This window comes from Triticum dicoccoides, chromosome 1B, assembly GCF_002162155.2.
Source record: "Triticum dicoccoides isolate Atlit2015 ecotype Zavitan chromosome 1B, WEW_v2.0, whole genome shotgun sequence".
NCBI classification, from domain to species: Eukaryota; Viridiplantae; Streptophyta; class Magnoliopsida; order Poales; family Poaceae; genus Triticum; species Triticum dicoccoides.
In genome coordinates, this window is record NC_041381.1 from 536,505,309 (window position 1) to 536,519,544 (window position 14,236).

Genomic DNA, 14,236 nt, shown 5'->3' on the forward strand with positions numbered 1-14,236 from the left:
ATTCATTGGCCTCGGCGGTCCTCCTCCTCGGAGGCCGCCTCTGTAGTAGTATCCATATCAACTCCCTCACTTTCATCCACCACTCCATCTTCCTGCCTTCTCTTCTTCACAATAGGATTCTTGCCAGGTGTCATTAGGATCTGAGAAGTTCCCTTCCACCGCAGTCTCTCCGTTCTCAAGACGAAGAACCGCATCCGCCACCTTGCCCGGCAAGTTTGGCATGGGCTGACCACGAACATTGATCGATCCATCCTCACTAACCAGCCTTTTCCTAGTTGTACGATCATCTGCAGCCCGCATCATTTTGTAGTGCATAATATCCATCCACACCGTCAGCTCTACTCCATCCTCTCTCCGAACAGCTTCATCTACCCGCTCCTCCGCTGCATACGATCTATCTCCTCTTTTTCCTCCAACCCTACCTCCCCTCCTTCCTCCTCGACCCCCTCCAGCGAAACCAGCACCCCCTCTTCCTCCGTCGCCCTCGTCCCCTACCACTCTTATGCCCGAGCCCATCGGCTCGCTGACCCAATGCAACTAGTCCCCCCATTCACACAATCTACTGTCATGGACTCCATCTCCGCACTCCTCCACAACATGTCCCATACAACCAAAAAAGTAGCAAAAGTCAAGGAGCTTCTCATAGAACACCGAATACCTCTTCCTCTCTTTCAAAGTAATATGGACAAACCTCACCAATGGAAATGTGACATTAACAAACACCCTTACCCTCAAGTAGTTGGACGGATTAATCTTCCCTTCATTCACTGTCACTGTAAACGGGGGTTCTCCAACCTTCTTCGCCACCTTTTCAGCCAACTCATTCTTCCTCGTCAGGCCGTCGGGAAAGCCTTTTATTCTAGCCCATAGTGGATACATGTTCAAAGCATATTCTTCCACGTTCGTAAAACCATCATAGTCTACCAACACCACTGAATCCCTCTTGAATTGCCATGGTCCCCCTTCCATCACACACTTCCAATCACCCAAACAATGGCACTGAGCCAAGAACAAGTTAGGGCCTTTGATATTGAAAGTCACCCCATGAGCACATGCCCAAGCGTTCCTCATCGAGTTTAGCAAGGAAGCATGACTAAACAGGCGCAGGGTATGAACCCTAAAAAGCGTCAGCCACCTGGCGTCCTTGCTTAGTTCTTCAACCTCCCCAGACAAATACAGGTCTTCCTTCTCCTCCCCATGCAGATTGAGGCTCTCAAACACATCCTCCAAATTTTGGTCTGGACCGTACTGGTCCCAATCGGCTTCCTCCTCGTCCCCCTGACCGTCCTCCTCCTCCCCCACAATCTTCCCTCCATCTTCCCCTTCCACCGCCATAGCGCTCGTCGGGCCAAGCCCGGCTCCTACAGCTAGATCTTCAACCCTATTCTCCCCAACTTCTGGGTTCTCCACCCCGTCGTGCACCCCCAGACTGCTAGGATTGTCCATGCAGCCGCCGAAAAACAAAGCCGCCTCCGTAGGATCGATCTTCACAGGAAAACTAGCTCTCGATTGGTATATCTCACGTGGATTTTGGTGTACTTCGGCGGCGGTGGCGAAGGAGAAGTTGGACCCTAGGGAAACCCTAGGGAAAAAACTGAGGCACTTAAATTATCAATATTGTATCTTCCAAGTTTGGAGTAATTATTGCATGACCAAAACTGTATGGGGTACTACGTCCAAAAGTGATGGCCGCCTGAAATTTCCTCGAGGCCCTCCTTCCTCTGATCCTCCAAGTCTCGCAACCGCATGGATAGGGTATCACTTGCATGGTCGTAACAGCTGTGAATGATGTACTCCCTCCGTTCCAAATTACTCGTCGTGGTTTTAGTTCAAATTTGAACTAAAACCACGACGAGTAATTTGGAACGCAGGGAGTAGTAACCACGTAGGACTTTTTACTAGTAGCTTTGTATCATTCGTTCAACCGTAAAAAATAGTTGTTTCATGGTAAAACTTGGTTAGACCTGCCCACTAATCAAACTTATCGTAATGGTTGTGCGTATCACTCACCCACCTAATAAAATTAGCCAACAAGATTTTCCTCCACTGGCAATAGTTATGTGGAACATAGTAGATAAGAAAAGAAAAGGATTACCATTCTTGCTTAGTAAAAGGGCCATCCAAACACCTGAAAATTGGATGGTAGTTTTTCTAGTGAAGACCAGATGATAATTGTGTTACGGCATTTGTCTGAGCCATATACAATAGATTTGAAAGTTGGTGATGCAAATATGAATTATCTAGTAAATATAGTAGCAATAAAATTTGATGTGTAAAATTTTGTAGCTTATGTCATAAAGGTAACTGTTATTGAAAATCTTGTTTACTACTACTTATAAATACGTAATAAATTTTATCTTAGTACTCGTAATGCTTCACCATCACGTACATGCAGAACTCCACGATAGTAATGCATCATGTTTTAATTACTATAACTAGACATAATATTACCATTTGTTTTTACATGGAGGGGGGAGACCTAATGCTAATGATGAAATACTATTACTGGACCTAATATTACCATTGATTTGTACATGGAGGGGAGAGACCTAATGCTAGTAATGATTACTATAACTGGACCTAATATTACCATTGATTTTTACATGGAGGGAAGAGACCTAATGCTAGTAATGAATTACTGTAATTGGACCTAATATTACCACTGATTTTTACATGGAGGGGAGAGACCTAATGCTAGTAATGAATTACTATAACTAGACCTAATATTACCATTGATTTTTATATGGGTGGGAAGAGACCTAATGCTAGTAATGGATCACGTGTGTATTACTATAAGTAGACCCATTATTACCATCAGTTTTGGCAGAGTGGGGAAACTGGCGCAAGCACCCGCTGGATTGGTCGGTTACTTAGAGCAGGAGCACACTTGTACCAGCGGGCAGCGCGCAGAATAAACACTATACGCTCAGGCTCACTTTATATATATATATATATATATATATATATATATATATATATATATATATATATATATATATATAATAAATGCTTCAGATATATGCAATAAATGTACAATGTGTATGGCACAAAGTAGACATCAAAACAGGTATTTGAAAAAAATATTAAACATTTTATATAGAAATTTTAATCATGTGCTTCAAAATTGACAAATGTATATAAAATGTTCTTGATGTATACGGAAAATGTAGACATAAAACAGGCACACTTCAAAAAAAAATATTATGTATTTTAAAATGTCAAAGAAGCATAGAAAATCTCTGTGCAGTGTCACAAAAAATGCACACTTAAAAATATTAAAATGTTGAACGTGTATAAGAATAATGTTTCATATGTATATGACAAAATGTACAAGGTGTATGAAAAAAACGAGACATCAGAGCATATATTATGAAAAAAATGTTAATCGTGTATTTAAAAATGCCAAAGATGTATATAAAATGTTCGTTTTGTGTTTAGAAAATATTGGTGCAACTTTTAAAAATTGTTGATAGATTTGAAAAAGAAATCAAGATGTATTTGAATAAAATGTTTAACACCTATTCAAAGAAAAATGTTCAAAAACATGTGCTTGAAAAAATGTTAATTAAATGTTTCAGATGTATACAAAAAAATTACAATGTGTATAGCACAAAGTAGACATCAAAATACACATTTAAAAATGTTAATTATGCTTAAAAAAATTGTTAAGCATGTATAGAAAATGTTCTTGATGTATACAAAAAATGTAGACATCAAAAGCATACCTTTAAAAAATTGATAATCTGTATTTTTAAAATGTTGAACATGTATACAAATAATGTTTCATATGTATACAAAAATGTATAGGGTATATGAACCAAAAGTAGACCCTCAGACCGCACACATCCGTCTGGACCGAGCAGTCCGGACGCATTTTGCCGACGTGATACCTCATCGGTCCATGGATGATCTGGACATCCATTTTCCCACACGCCGGAGGCAAAATAAGGGGCTTTGCGAGCGTCCGAATCGATGCCACACACGTGCCTGACACCCCGATCCAACTCAAAACCCTCTCCCGCGCGAAGCGGTTGACGCGCATTCAGCCAGTCAAAGCTGCTCTAGAGCGCCAGCACCGCATTCATGGCGGCTCATAGTAGACGCGACCTCTCGCTAGAGCCGGCATTAAAGAGATGTGTCGACCGAGAGTGTTGCATGCGCCACGTCCTGGTCTCCGCGCCTGTTCAATGTCGAAGCAACATGACCGGACGACTCTCTCCGCATTCGATTAGGTTGTCCGTCCGCTCACCTGTCGGCATTAAACAAGCGTGGCTGCCAACAAACTCACTCCAACACCCGCATTCACACACCCCATCGCTTGGTCGGCGTCTGCTATTTATTTGTGGCCAGGGCATCACAATCCGCACGTATAGGTGGACGAAGAGGAGGCGCAGGAGACACGGACCGCGCTAGATCCGCATCGCCCACACCACTACCATGATTTGCGTCCCACAGCCACGATCGCGGGGCCGCCCGTCCACGTATGGCGCCATCGACAGAACGGACTCGGGTGAGGAAGAGTAGCACATGGGATGTCATCACAGCTTGGGTCCCATGAAGGGCACTCCTTTTCTTCCCCTCCCGCTGCTACACTTCTCGGAGCGGCCGGTGAGCTTGTCGGACATGGGGAACACATGGCGTGGGACACGACCGGCGGTCCTTTAGATTAGGTTTAAAAAGTCTCGTGCGTTTTTGTTTAGGCGAAATATGTCAAAAATGTAATGAATTTGGTTTGGTTTAAATGAAAATCATCTGGTTTGCTTGAAATTAGTGTGTTTTATTATAATTTCATTTGAAATGTATGTCGACATGGTTGGATGGCTGGCACGTGTCCATAGACAAATACAATGCATGTTTTAGGGATTTTGAAGTTTATCTGTTAAACTTGTTGATTCATGCACCAATTCTCAAATCTAAACATTTTGCTAGTTGCAATTACATTTTCACAATAGTAAGCAATGAAGGAGTGTGATTCCATATTCTAGGTAGAGATTTCATAGGACGAAGGAAAAAATGTTGTTCCCAATTGATATAGGCTTAACATTTAGCAATGGCAGCAAAAAATCGTATTGTTAGCCCGGGTGTATCTCCTATTACTAATCTTATTGAGACCAACAGGTCCTACTTATTAATCCAATCATTAATCACTAAAGACCATTGATGGTTAATTTCATCATTATTCTTTTTATTAACAAATTTAACCAAGTTAAAAATCCTCACTCGGTAGGGTTAGTCATCATTCCCCCCGACGTCATGTATTTCAATTAGAAACTTTGACTTGTGTTTGGCATAAGCATAACCTTAAAAGGTCACAAGTGTCCACACAAAATTATCTTTTTACATTTTTAACTACAGTCCAAATAGTAGAAGATTTGAATGTAATCCAATGCCTTCAAACATTTCATGTTTAACCCCCCCCCCCCAAAAAAAAATCCACAGCGGTATCACTGCTGAGTAGGAAGGACCAATGGAATTCATAAGATTTAGTTAACATTTGCATGATTGCATCAAACAAATGTTCCTTTTTTGTTTCTTATAGATTAATAACAAAGTCAGCTTTGATTTCTGCAATGATTTCAACAATCGAAGGTCATTTACCGGGTTTACGAAGCCCCATGACATTCCATAAAATACCTATCTTAATAGAGTTTTTTTATTAGGTGAGACCAAGCCTCGGGGCTAAATTTTAATAGGATTAAATTCATGACAGATTTTGCTTTTATCTCAAACCTTAACATGCAGCTCATGAGCGAATGGTTCCGCAGCATCAATGCAATTAGGTAACACTTTTCCAGGGTTAGAATCAACAAAATCAAGGCACTTAGATTACTCTTGGTCCACCAAAGACATGATAAAGGTACATTCATGCTCACACGAAACTACAAGGGAAAAGTACCTTATCCCTGCAAAGAACCAAAGACCACAGCACTAATAACCAACCACACAATCAAGCCAAACAAACAATTTGAATAGAGATAAATACACCGGTGGTCACTAAAGTTGAGGTGAAAGCACACTACGGTCACTGGACTTCAGAATACGCTTAATACGGTCATTGAATACGAGTTGCAGTGATTATACGATCACTAGCTCATCGTATTTTATACGCATGGCACTTTGTTGACTGGTCAAATAGTCATGTGCTCTCTTTGTTCGGTGGGACCTGTCGGATATCGGGTTCCGGCAAAACCCTTAAGGTTCGAACACTAGGGTGCGCACGAAGATATCCTCCTACCGAATCTCGCTCTCAGCCTCGCCGCAATCCCTAAGGTAGATCAATGAACAACACAAGAGACATGAGATTTATACTGGTTTGGGCCACCATTGTGGTGTAATACACTAATCCAATATGTGGTGTGGTGGATTGCCTCTTGGGCTGATGATGAACAGTACAGAGGAAGAACAGCCTCGCGAGGAGAGGTGTTCTTATGGTGGTGTGGTGTGCGGATGAACTTAACTTGTTCCTCTACTGTGGTGGCTATCTCTATATATAGACCCTGGTCCTCTTCCCAAATATTGAGCGGGAAGGGATCCCACAACGGCCATTCCGAAAGGGGACAACTAGTACAAGCTATCCTGACTAAAGGTGGTCTTCGACTACCAAAGGTGCTAGTGATGATGTCGTCTTGGGATCCACGGTGACCTCCATCCTGCCGCTCTGCTGGTCTTGGTTTTGGTCTTGTTGCACCGATATGGAAACCTTTGTCTGATGCATCGGTACTCCACACCTGCACTTGCCCACTTTGCACCAAAGAGGAAACAAGGGCACTGCGCAGGCAGGTGCCCGACTGGTCTTGATCGTCATGGCTTGCGTCATAAGCACCTTGCGAGGTACCCCTCACCTTAATCTCTCTGCCTCCTCACGAGCCTGCCTGGCGAGGCCACTCCTGAGGAGGCCTTGTGTCGTCCGCCCCGTGAGGCTTGGCCCCTCACGAGGGTCTTGAGTGTTGGTTGGTGAAGACGGGCCATACTGGGCCACTGGCTGAGCCACACAGCAGGACACAGGCAGGCAAGTCTGGGGACCCCCGTTCCAAGAACGCCGACAGTAGCCCCCGGGCCCAAGGGCAAGTGCGGAGCGCCGCGGGCCCCAACAGCCTGCGGCCTTGGGTGACGCGTGGCGACTGATTGGACGTGGGTGTCTCCGCTTCCCCATGCTGCCTCGGCAACTGCCCGACTGACAAAAGGCTGGCGTGGGCAAGGCTTGTCTTCATTGCTCCCCTTCGCCTTGCTCCAAATCCCCTTTCTTGCTTCCTTGCTTCCGAAATCTCCAGATCTACTCCACTCCTTCCCTTTCGGCAAGCAATGGCGCCCCACAAGGTCAAGGTCGACGCGCTGCCGGCTTGGTATTCGCCGGCCCTGGATGCCCCCAATATGTCAGAGAAGAATCTCACCGCCACTGCTTGAAGATGCGTTGAGAGGCTGGGGCTTGAGCTCCGCCCAAGATGCAAGCGATAGCGCGTGGCTCCTGGAAGCCCCCAGCCCCCTCGTCCTGGTGGTGGTCGTCTTTCCTTATTGGCGGCGGGGGCAAAGGAGGAAGGCCTGCGTTGCCCTGCGGGCGGTCCTCACGAGGCTGATCCCTCCAGGCCGCCTCGCGAGGCTGGTCCTGCCAACGATCCTCGCGAGGTCGGTCACGCCACTCCTAGCGAGGGCCACGATCGTCCCATCGTCCTCCGCCGCGTCCTCCTCCCCGGCCGTAGCCCCGGTCGTTGCGCTCGGGCATCGACCGAAGCGTCCTTCTTGAACGGTCCTGAGCTCTTGGCATTCATTGGTGTTGTGGGTGTGGCGGTTGTGGTAGGCGCAGAACGGTCGGTTGCCCTTGGATGACTCCGATTGATCCCTGCCGCGCTTCGTGTCTGGTTCTGCTGCGAGCACGGCTGCTCCTTTGCGCTTCAGGTCCTTGGCCTTGGCCTTCTTCTCTTCTGGGTCAGCGGCTGGAAGCTCGAGGAGGAAGAGGCGTCCCTTCTCAGCCATTCCGCACTTGGTCGCCAGGTTGAACAGCTCCAGGGATGTGCACAACTCCTCATGGATGGCGAGCTCCACCTTCATCTTGACATCGCGGACGCCATCAGAGAACGCTGAGATGATGGCCTCGTTCGTCACCTTGGGGATCTTGAGGCGGGCGCTGTTGAAGCGTTGGATGTATTTCTACAGGGTCTCCCCGGGCTGTTGCTTGATGTGGCGCAGGTCACCCGTGCCCGGGAGGGCGGTCGTGAGTGCCCTGGAAGTTAACGATGAAACGGCTGCGCATCTCGCCCCAGGAGGAGATCGAGACGGGAGGCAGGTTCAGGAGCCAGGTGCGGGCATCGTCCTTGAGCGCCATGGGAAATCAGTTCGCCATGACCTTCTCATCTCCGTTGGCCGCCTCGATGCCCAGCTCGTAGAGCTGCAAGAACTCTGCAGGGTCGGCTGTACCGTCGTAGCAAGGAGGCAGGTCTGGCTTGAACTTGCCCGGCCAAGAGACGCTACGCAGCTCGGTGGTGAAGGCGCGGCAACCTGCTGTGGCCACCGGAGCCCTTTGCTGACGCGGGGCTTGCTCCTGATGGTACCCGCGCACTGCCGCCAGGGGCAGCACGGGATTTTAACGCGTCGGTGCCGGGACGCGGTCTTGTCATGCTGGTGCAGGAAGCACGGGAGCACCTTCTTGAGGTCAAGGGATTTCTTGACAGCTTCTTTCTTGTCGCGCAGGCGCTGGACGCGGTGGGTCACGTCCAGGGGTCGCGCGCCTTGGAGCCAGGGCGCCGTCTTGGGGCGGAGGTGGCGGAGGCGCTCCTTGAGCCGCATCGCCCATGCCTGATGGAGGGCGAGACAGCAAGAGGGACGGAGCGAGAGAGCCCCCTGCGGCGCTGACGAGCTCGGTGATGCGAGCGAGCCATTCTTCGTATAGGTCGTCGACGGGGCAGCAGTGCAGGAGCTCACGTGCCAGGAGCAACGCGGCCTGCGCGTACGTGGGGGCGCGACGAGTGTGAGACGACGAACCAGCTGGGGTCGGCGATGGAGTGGCGGTGCGGCCTTCCCGCCGCACCGAGAGATGCAACGAAGATGCTTGCTGCTCGTTCCCCGTCGGGCTGGTGGCGGCGTTGGTGGCAGGCGACAGAGAATGACGAGGAGGCCCGCCGACGGGAGCCGTTTGGGCGACGCGGGCGGCGAGAGCAGCCCGGCGCTCGGCGCGAGCTCGTCGAGCGTCTGCCATGGATGCGACGAAGCGGTGGGACGCAGATCAGCGGAAGGAAGATTTTGGCGCACCCCTACCTGGCGCGCCAAATGTCGGATATCGGGTTCCGATAAAACCCTTAAGGTTCGAACACTGGGGTGCGCACGAAGATCTCCTCCTACCGAATCTCGCTCTCAGCCTCGCCGCAATCCCTAAGGTAGATCCATGAACAACACAAGAGACACGAGATTTATACTGGTTCGGGCCACCATTGTGGTGTAATACCCTAATCCAGTGTGTGGTGTGGTGGATTGTCTCTTGGGCTGATGATGAATAGTACAGAGGAAGAACAACCTCGCGAGGAGAGGTGTTCTTGTGGTGGTGTGGTGTGCGGATGAACTTAACTTGTTCCTCTACTGTGGTGGCTATCTCTATATATATAGGCCCTGGTCCTTTTCCAAATATTGAGCGGGAAGGAATCCAACAACGGCCATTTCGAAAGGGGACATCTAGTACAAGCTATCCTGACTAAAGGTGGTCTTTGACTACCAAAGATGTTGGTGATGACGCCGTCTTGGGCTCCACTGTGACCTCCGTCCTGCCGCTCTGCTGGTCTTGGTCTCGTTGCACCGATATGGAAACCTTTGCCTGATGCCTCGATACTCCGTGCCTGCGCTTGCCCCCTTTGCACCAAAAAGGAAACAAGGACACTGCGCGGGCTGACGTCCGTCTGGTCTTGATCGTCATGGCTTGCGTCATGAGCACCTCGCGAGGTACCCCTAGCCTTGATCTCTCCGCCTCCTCACGAGCCTACCTGACGAGGCCACTCCTGAAAAGGTCTTGTGTCGTCCGTCCCGCGAGGCTTGGCCTCTCGCGAGGGTCTTGAGTGTTGGTTAGTGAAGACGGGCTGTACTGGGCAATGACTCGGTCAATGACTACGATGGCTAACCACTAAGACACAATACATTCAGATGGTTACATGTAGATCATTCCTTTATTTATATAAGCACCAACGCGTGCACACACGCAAAGACAGCACGCACGCGCACAACGCATGCACATCACACACATACACAACGCATGCACACGCTGATGGCTGGTGCGACGCACAACGCATGCACACTCGGGTGCATGGAGGTGTGCGGCGACGTGTGGTTCATCGTCCTACAATGCCCTACGCCATTTGTTGCAGTACCTTTTTGTCGGCGTTGCTCGTTGATTGAAGGCACCCTCGACCTCGGCCTTAGAGCATCGATGGAACACACACGACGGTGGGCGTCGAGAGCTTCATAGACTCGGATGGAGAGGAGACTAGACAACCGACGACAAGAGGCACAAGAGGGAGGGCGGTACCTAGGGCCATCGTGGCAAGTCGACGAGGTTCTTCGATGGGCTGATTCAGCAGGTGATCAAGAGCGGCCCCTGCGCGAGTGGGACTCCATGCAGGAGCGCATTGACGTCGACCATGTCGCGTGGAGAACGTTGGCCACGGCGAGCAAAAGAAAAACATGAGTGTGTCGAGAGCGATGAGGGCTTGGCCACTGCTAGGCGTGTTATGGCGTTGGTCGAGACGACGTTGTTGTCCGGCTTGCATGCAGGGGCGGGCACACTAATATGCATACAACATACGCACGCATGCACACATTACACACTCACAGCAGAAAATCGAAAGAAAGAAAAATCATAGATAACACACACTAACATGTACGCGCGCACACATAGCAAAACCAAAAAAGAAAAACATCCTCGCATGTGTTGTCAACAAAAAGAAACTTACACAGAGAGAACAGAACTCAACAAAATTAAGATAGTGTCGCAACATGATAGCTTATGTCCCCCGCAAAAAAAAAACATGATAGCTTATATGCTCTTTTAAACTATGGTCCTCGGTCTTTTAAGCCGAAATGACGACGGCCCAGATGGTTAGCGGCGCGTCGTTTAACGACCTCAGGCCTCAAGTTCGAGTCTACACCCACGCACTAAATTATTTTCCTTCATTTTGCTTTTATACTCACTGACACGTGGGACCCATAGAGTAGGGACACACAGTGCGGTCCTAAGTGGCAAGTAAAATTTGACCGGTCAACCATATAAAATACAATGCTATATGGTGACCGTATAATCATCGCAACTCGTATTTAATAACCGTATTGAGCGTATTCTAAAGTCCAGTGATTGTACTATGCTTTCACCTCAACTTTAGTGACCACAAGTGCATTTATCTCATTTGAATAACCTATTTTCACTTTCACACCGATAAAAAAGGAAGCAACATGGCAGTGTGCGGTACTTTTAGCGTAGATGAAGCAAGGGTTGTTTTCTATTGGTCTCGCCGACTTACTTCAAAACCTCTTTGAAACGAGGTGCAAACCTTAAAACCATCCAATTTTGTTGAATCAGAGCCATGTGGGAGAGTATGGGCAGGCGAGAGAAGATTTCTTACACAGATGATTCAATCTACTTTTGTCCTGTTTATTATTCCCTTTTGTATTTTGGGTCAAACTTTAACCTTTGACTTAACTACCAAAAACATAAGTTCTATACCACCAAAATAGTACCATCGAAAACCTTTTTCAAATATGAATCCAACAAAATAACTTTTGTGACATACTGTTTTACTTGGTTGTCAAATTTGTGATCAAAAATTGGTATAAAATATAAAGATGACCCGTAAACCAACACGAAGGTAGTACTACAAGAATAGGTGGATCTAAAAAGAAACGACACTTGGTGGATCTCAGATTCTCAAAATGCTACACAAGCCGTTCAGTCCTCCTCAGTGTGACCCCGAAGTGTACAAAAAACTTTCCCATCGCACCGTCGGCTACGACTGCCCAAGTCAACCTCCTACCGAACTCTCACCAATCGCGAGGCACATCCAACCCCCGCCCTTCCGCCACATAAGATGGCCGTGCTCCGCTGCCCCGCTCCACCCACCGCCCACGCGCACACCGACACACTCCCACGCATTCCGCCCCCCACAGGCCACAGATCTCGCCATGGCCGACGCCGGCGCTCGCCTCCCGCTGCTGCTGCTCCTCGCCGCCGCGGGGGCCCTCCTCCTCGCCTCCCCCGCCGCGGCGGAGATCCGGGCGGAGTCCTTCCGGGAGGACCCGCGCCACGCCATCCTGTTCGAGAAGTTCGGCTTCTCCAAGACCGGGGCCGTCCGCATCATCCTCTCCGGCGCCGCCGTCTCCTCCTCCTTCGCGCGGGCGGACCCCAAGCAGATCGGCTTCTTCCTCCTCGCCGACGAGTCCCTCCTGCAGGCCGCCTCCGAGTCGCGGCCGCCGGCGGAGAAGCGCGCGGAGCCGGACGACCCGACCGGCGCCGACGAGCCCGACCTGTCCGGGTGCGTCCTCTCCAGCCCCTACGTAAAGAAGCTCTTCACCTTCCACGACATGGAGGGCGGGCACTACAACAAGTCCTTCCCGGTCACCCACCCCGACGAGTACAGCCTCTACTTCGCCAACTGCGCGCCGGAGTCGCTCGTCTCCATGAACGTCCGCACCGAGATGTACAACGCCAACCCGGACGGCTCCAAGGACTACCTCCCCGTCGGCCAGGCGCCCGTCCCGGCCATCTACGGCTTCTTCGCCTTCGGCTACGCCGCGTTCCTCGCCGGCTGGGCCTACCTCACGCTCTCCCGCGACCGCGTGGCGGCCAACCAAATCCACCACCTCATGTCCGCGCTCCTCGTGGCGCGCCTGCTCTACTGCCTCTCGGCCGCCGAGGACCAGCACTACATCCGCGTCACCGGCACGCCGCACGGCTGGGACGTGGCCTTCTACCTCTTCCAGCTCATCAAGGGCGTCATCCTCTTCGCGGTCATCGTGCTGGTCGGCACGGGGTGGTCCTTCCTGAGGCCCTTCTTGCAGGACCGGGAGAAGAAGGTGCTCATGGTGGTGATCCCGCTGCAGGTCATGGCCAACATCGCCGACGCGGTCATCGGGGAGACCGGGCCGTTCATGCAGAGCTGGGTGACATGGAACCAGATCTTGCTGTTCGTCGACGTCGCCTGCTGCTGCGCCGTGCTCTTCCCGGTCGTCTGGTCCATGCGGTCGCTCCGGGAGACGTCCAAGACCGACGGCAAGGCGGCGCGGAATCTGTCCAAGCTCACTCTGTTCCGGCAGTTCTACACCGTGGTGATTGGGTACTTGTACTTCACCAGGATCGTGGTGTTTGCGCTGAGGACCATTGCCAGTTACCAGTACCGGTGGGTGAGCGTCTTGGCCGAGGAAGTGGCATCAATGGCGTTCTACATGTACATGTTCTACACATTCAGGCCGGCCGAGAGGAGCAAGTACTTCTCTCTCGACGACGACGATGAGGAGGCCGCCGAGATGGTGCTCCGGGAAGAGGAATTCGAGCTATGAACATTTGTAATTTTCCGCAGCAATGCCGTGAGCGGCAATTGCCATGATTGCTCTCTTAGCGCCCTGTTTATCTGATCTGATCTCCCCTCTTGAGACTTTAGCACACTATTTATACAGATACCAGGTAGCAGGTATAGCTCATCGTCTTGTATGTACCGCAGGCCTGTAAGATCATATTTGTTCCTCTTCCCTTGTAGCTTCAAATTTTGCCGATGAGACGCAGGATACTAAACTGGATACGTGCAAAGAGGTTCTTGCTTGAAAAGTGCATAGGGAATTAATTGACCAAGTGTTACAGTTCAGGCAATGTTTGAAATTTGCTGCAATTTTGTGTGGTAATCAGTCATTTCATTCTTTGACCATTGCTGATCCTTGTGTTTGTCCGTTAACTCAACTTGATGTGATGCTGTATCTTATGATTTGCCACTCATTCCAACGGAGATACCATTATTCATTTATGGGTTATCCTCCTTTTCAAAGAAAAAGATCATTTTATTTTATTTTCTAATTGCAAACTACTCCCTCCGTCCCATAATACAAGATCGTTTTTCAGGCTAGGCAGTAGGAAATAAGTAGTACAAGATTGGGGAAAAAATGTTAACTGGGCAAACTTGAGGGGGCAAGGAGGTCTACTTTTAGAGGAAAAGCCAGTGACGGCTCCATGAAGAAAGGTCTGTTGAAGGAGAACAGTCATTTTTTCAGTGCCCTCAAA

At 49.6% G+C, this 14,236-nt stretch overlaps 1 protein-coding gene across 1 annotated transcript; it reads left to right on the top strand.

Annotated features, from left to right (window-relative positions):
* Positions 1-12,073: 12,073 nt before the first annotated feature.
* On the top strand, positions 12,074-13,840 carry LOC119347751 (protein CANDIDATE G-PROTEIN COUPLED RECEPTOR 7-like). The gene has a single exon (XM_037616319.1). The coding sequence runs from the start codon at positions 12,151-12,153 to the stop codon at positions 13,522-13,524; it is 1,374 nt and encodes a 457-aa protein (XP_037472216.1). The 5' UTR covers positions 12,074-12,150; the 3' UTR covers positions 13,525-13,840.
* Positions 13,841-14,236: the final 396 nt, after the last annotated feature.

Bases quoted from the DNA above. Each gene is read 5' to 3' on its own strand.
- LOC119347751 (XM_037616319.1), top strand. From the start codon at position 12,151: ATGGCCGACGCCGGCGCTCGCCTCCCGCTGCTGCTGCTCCTCGCCGCC.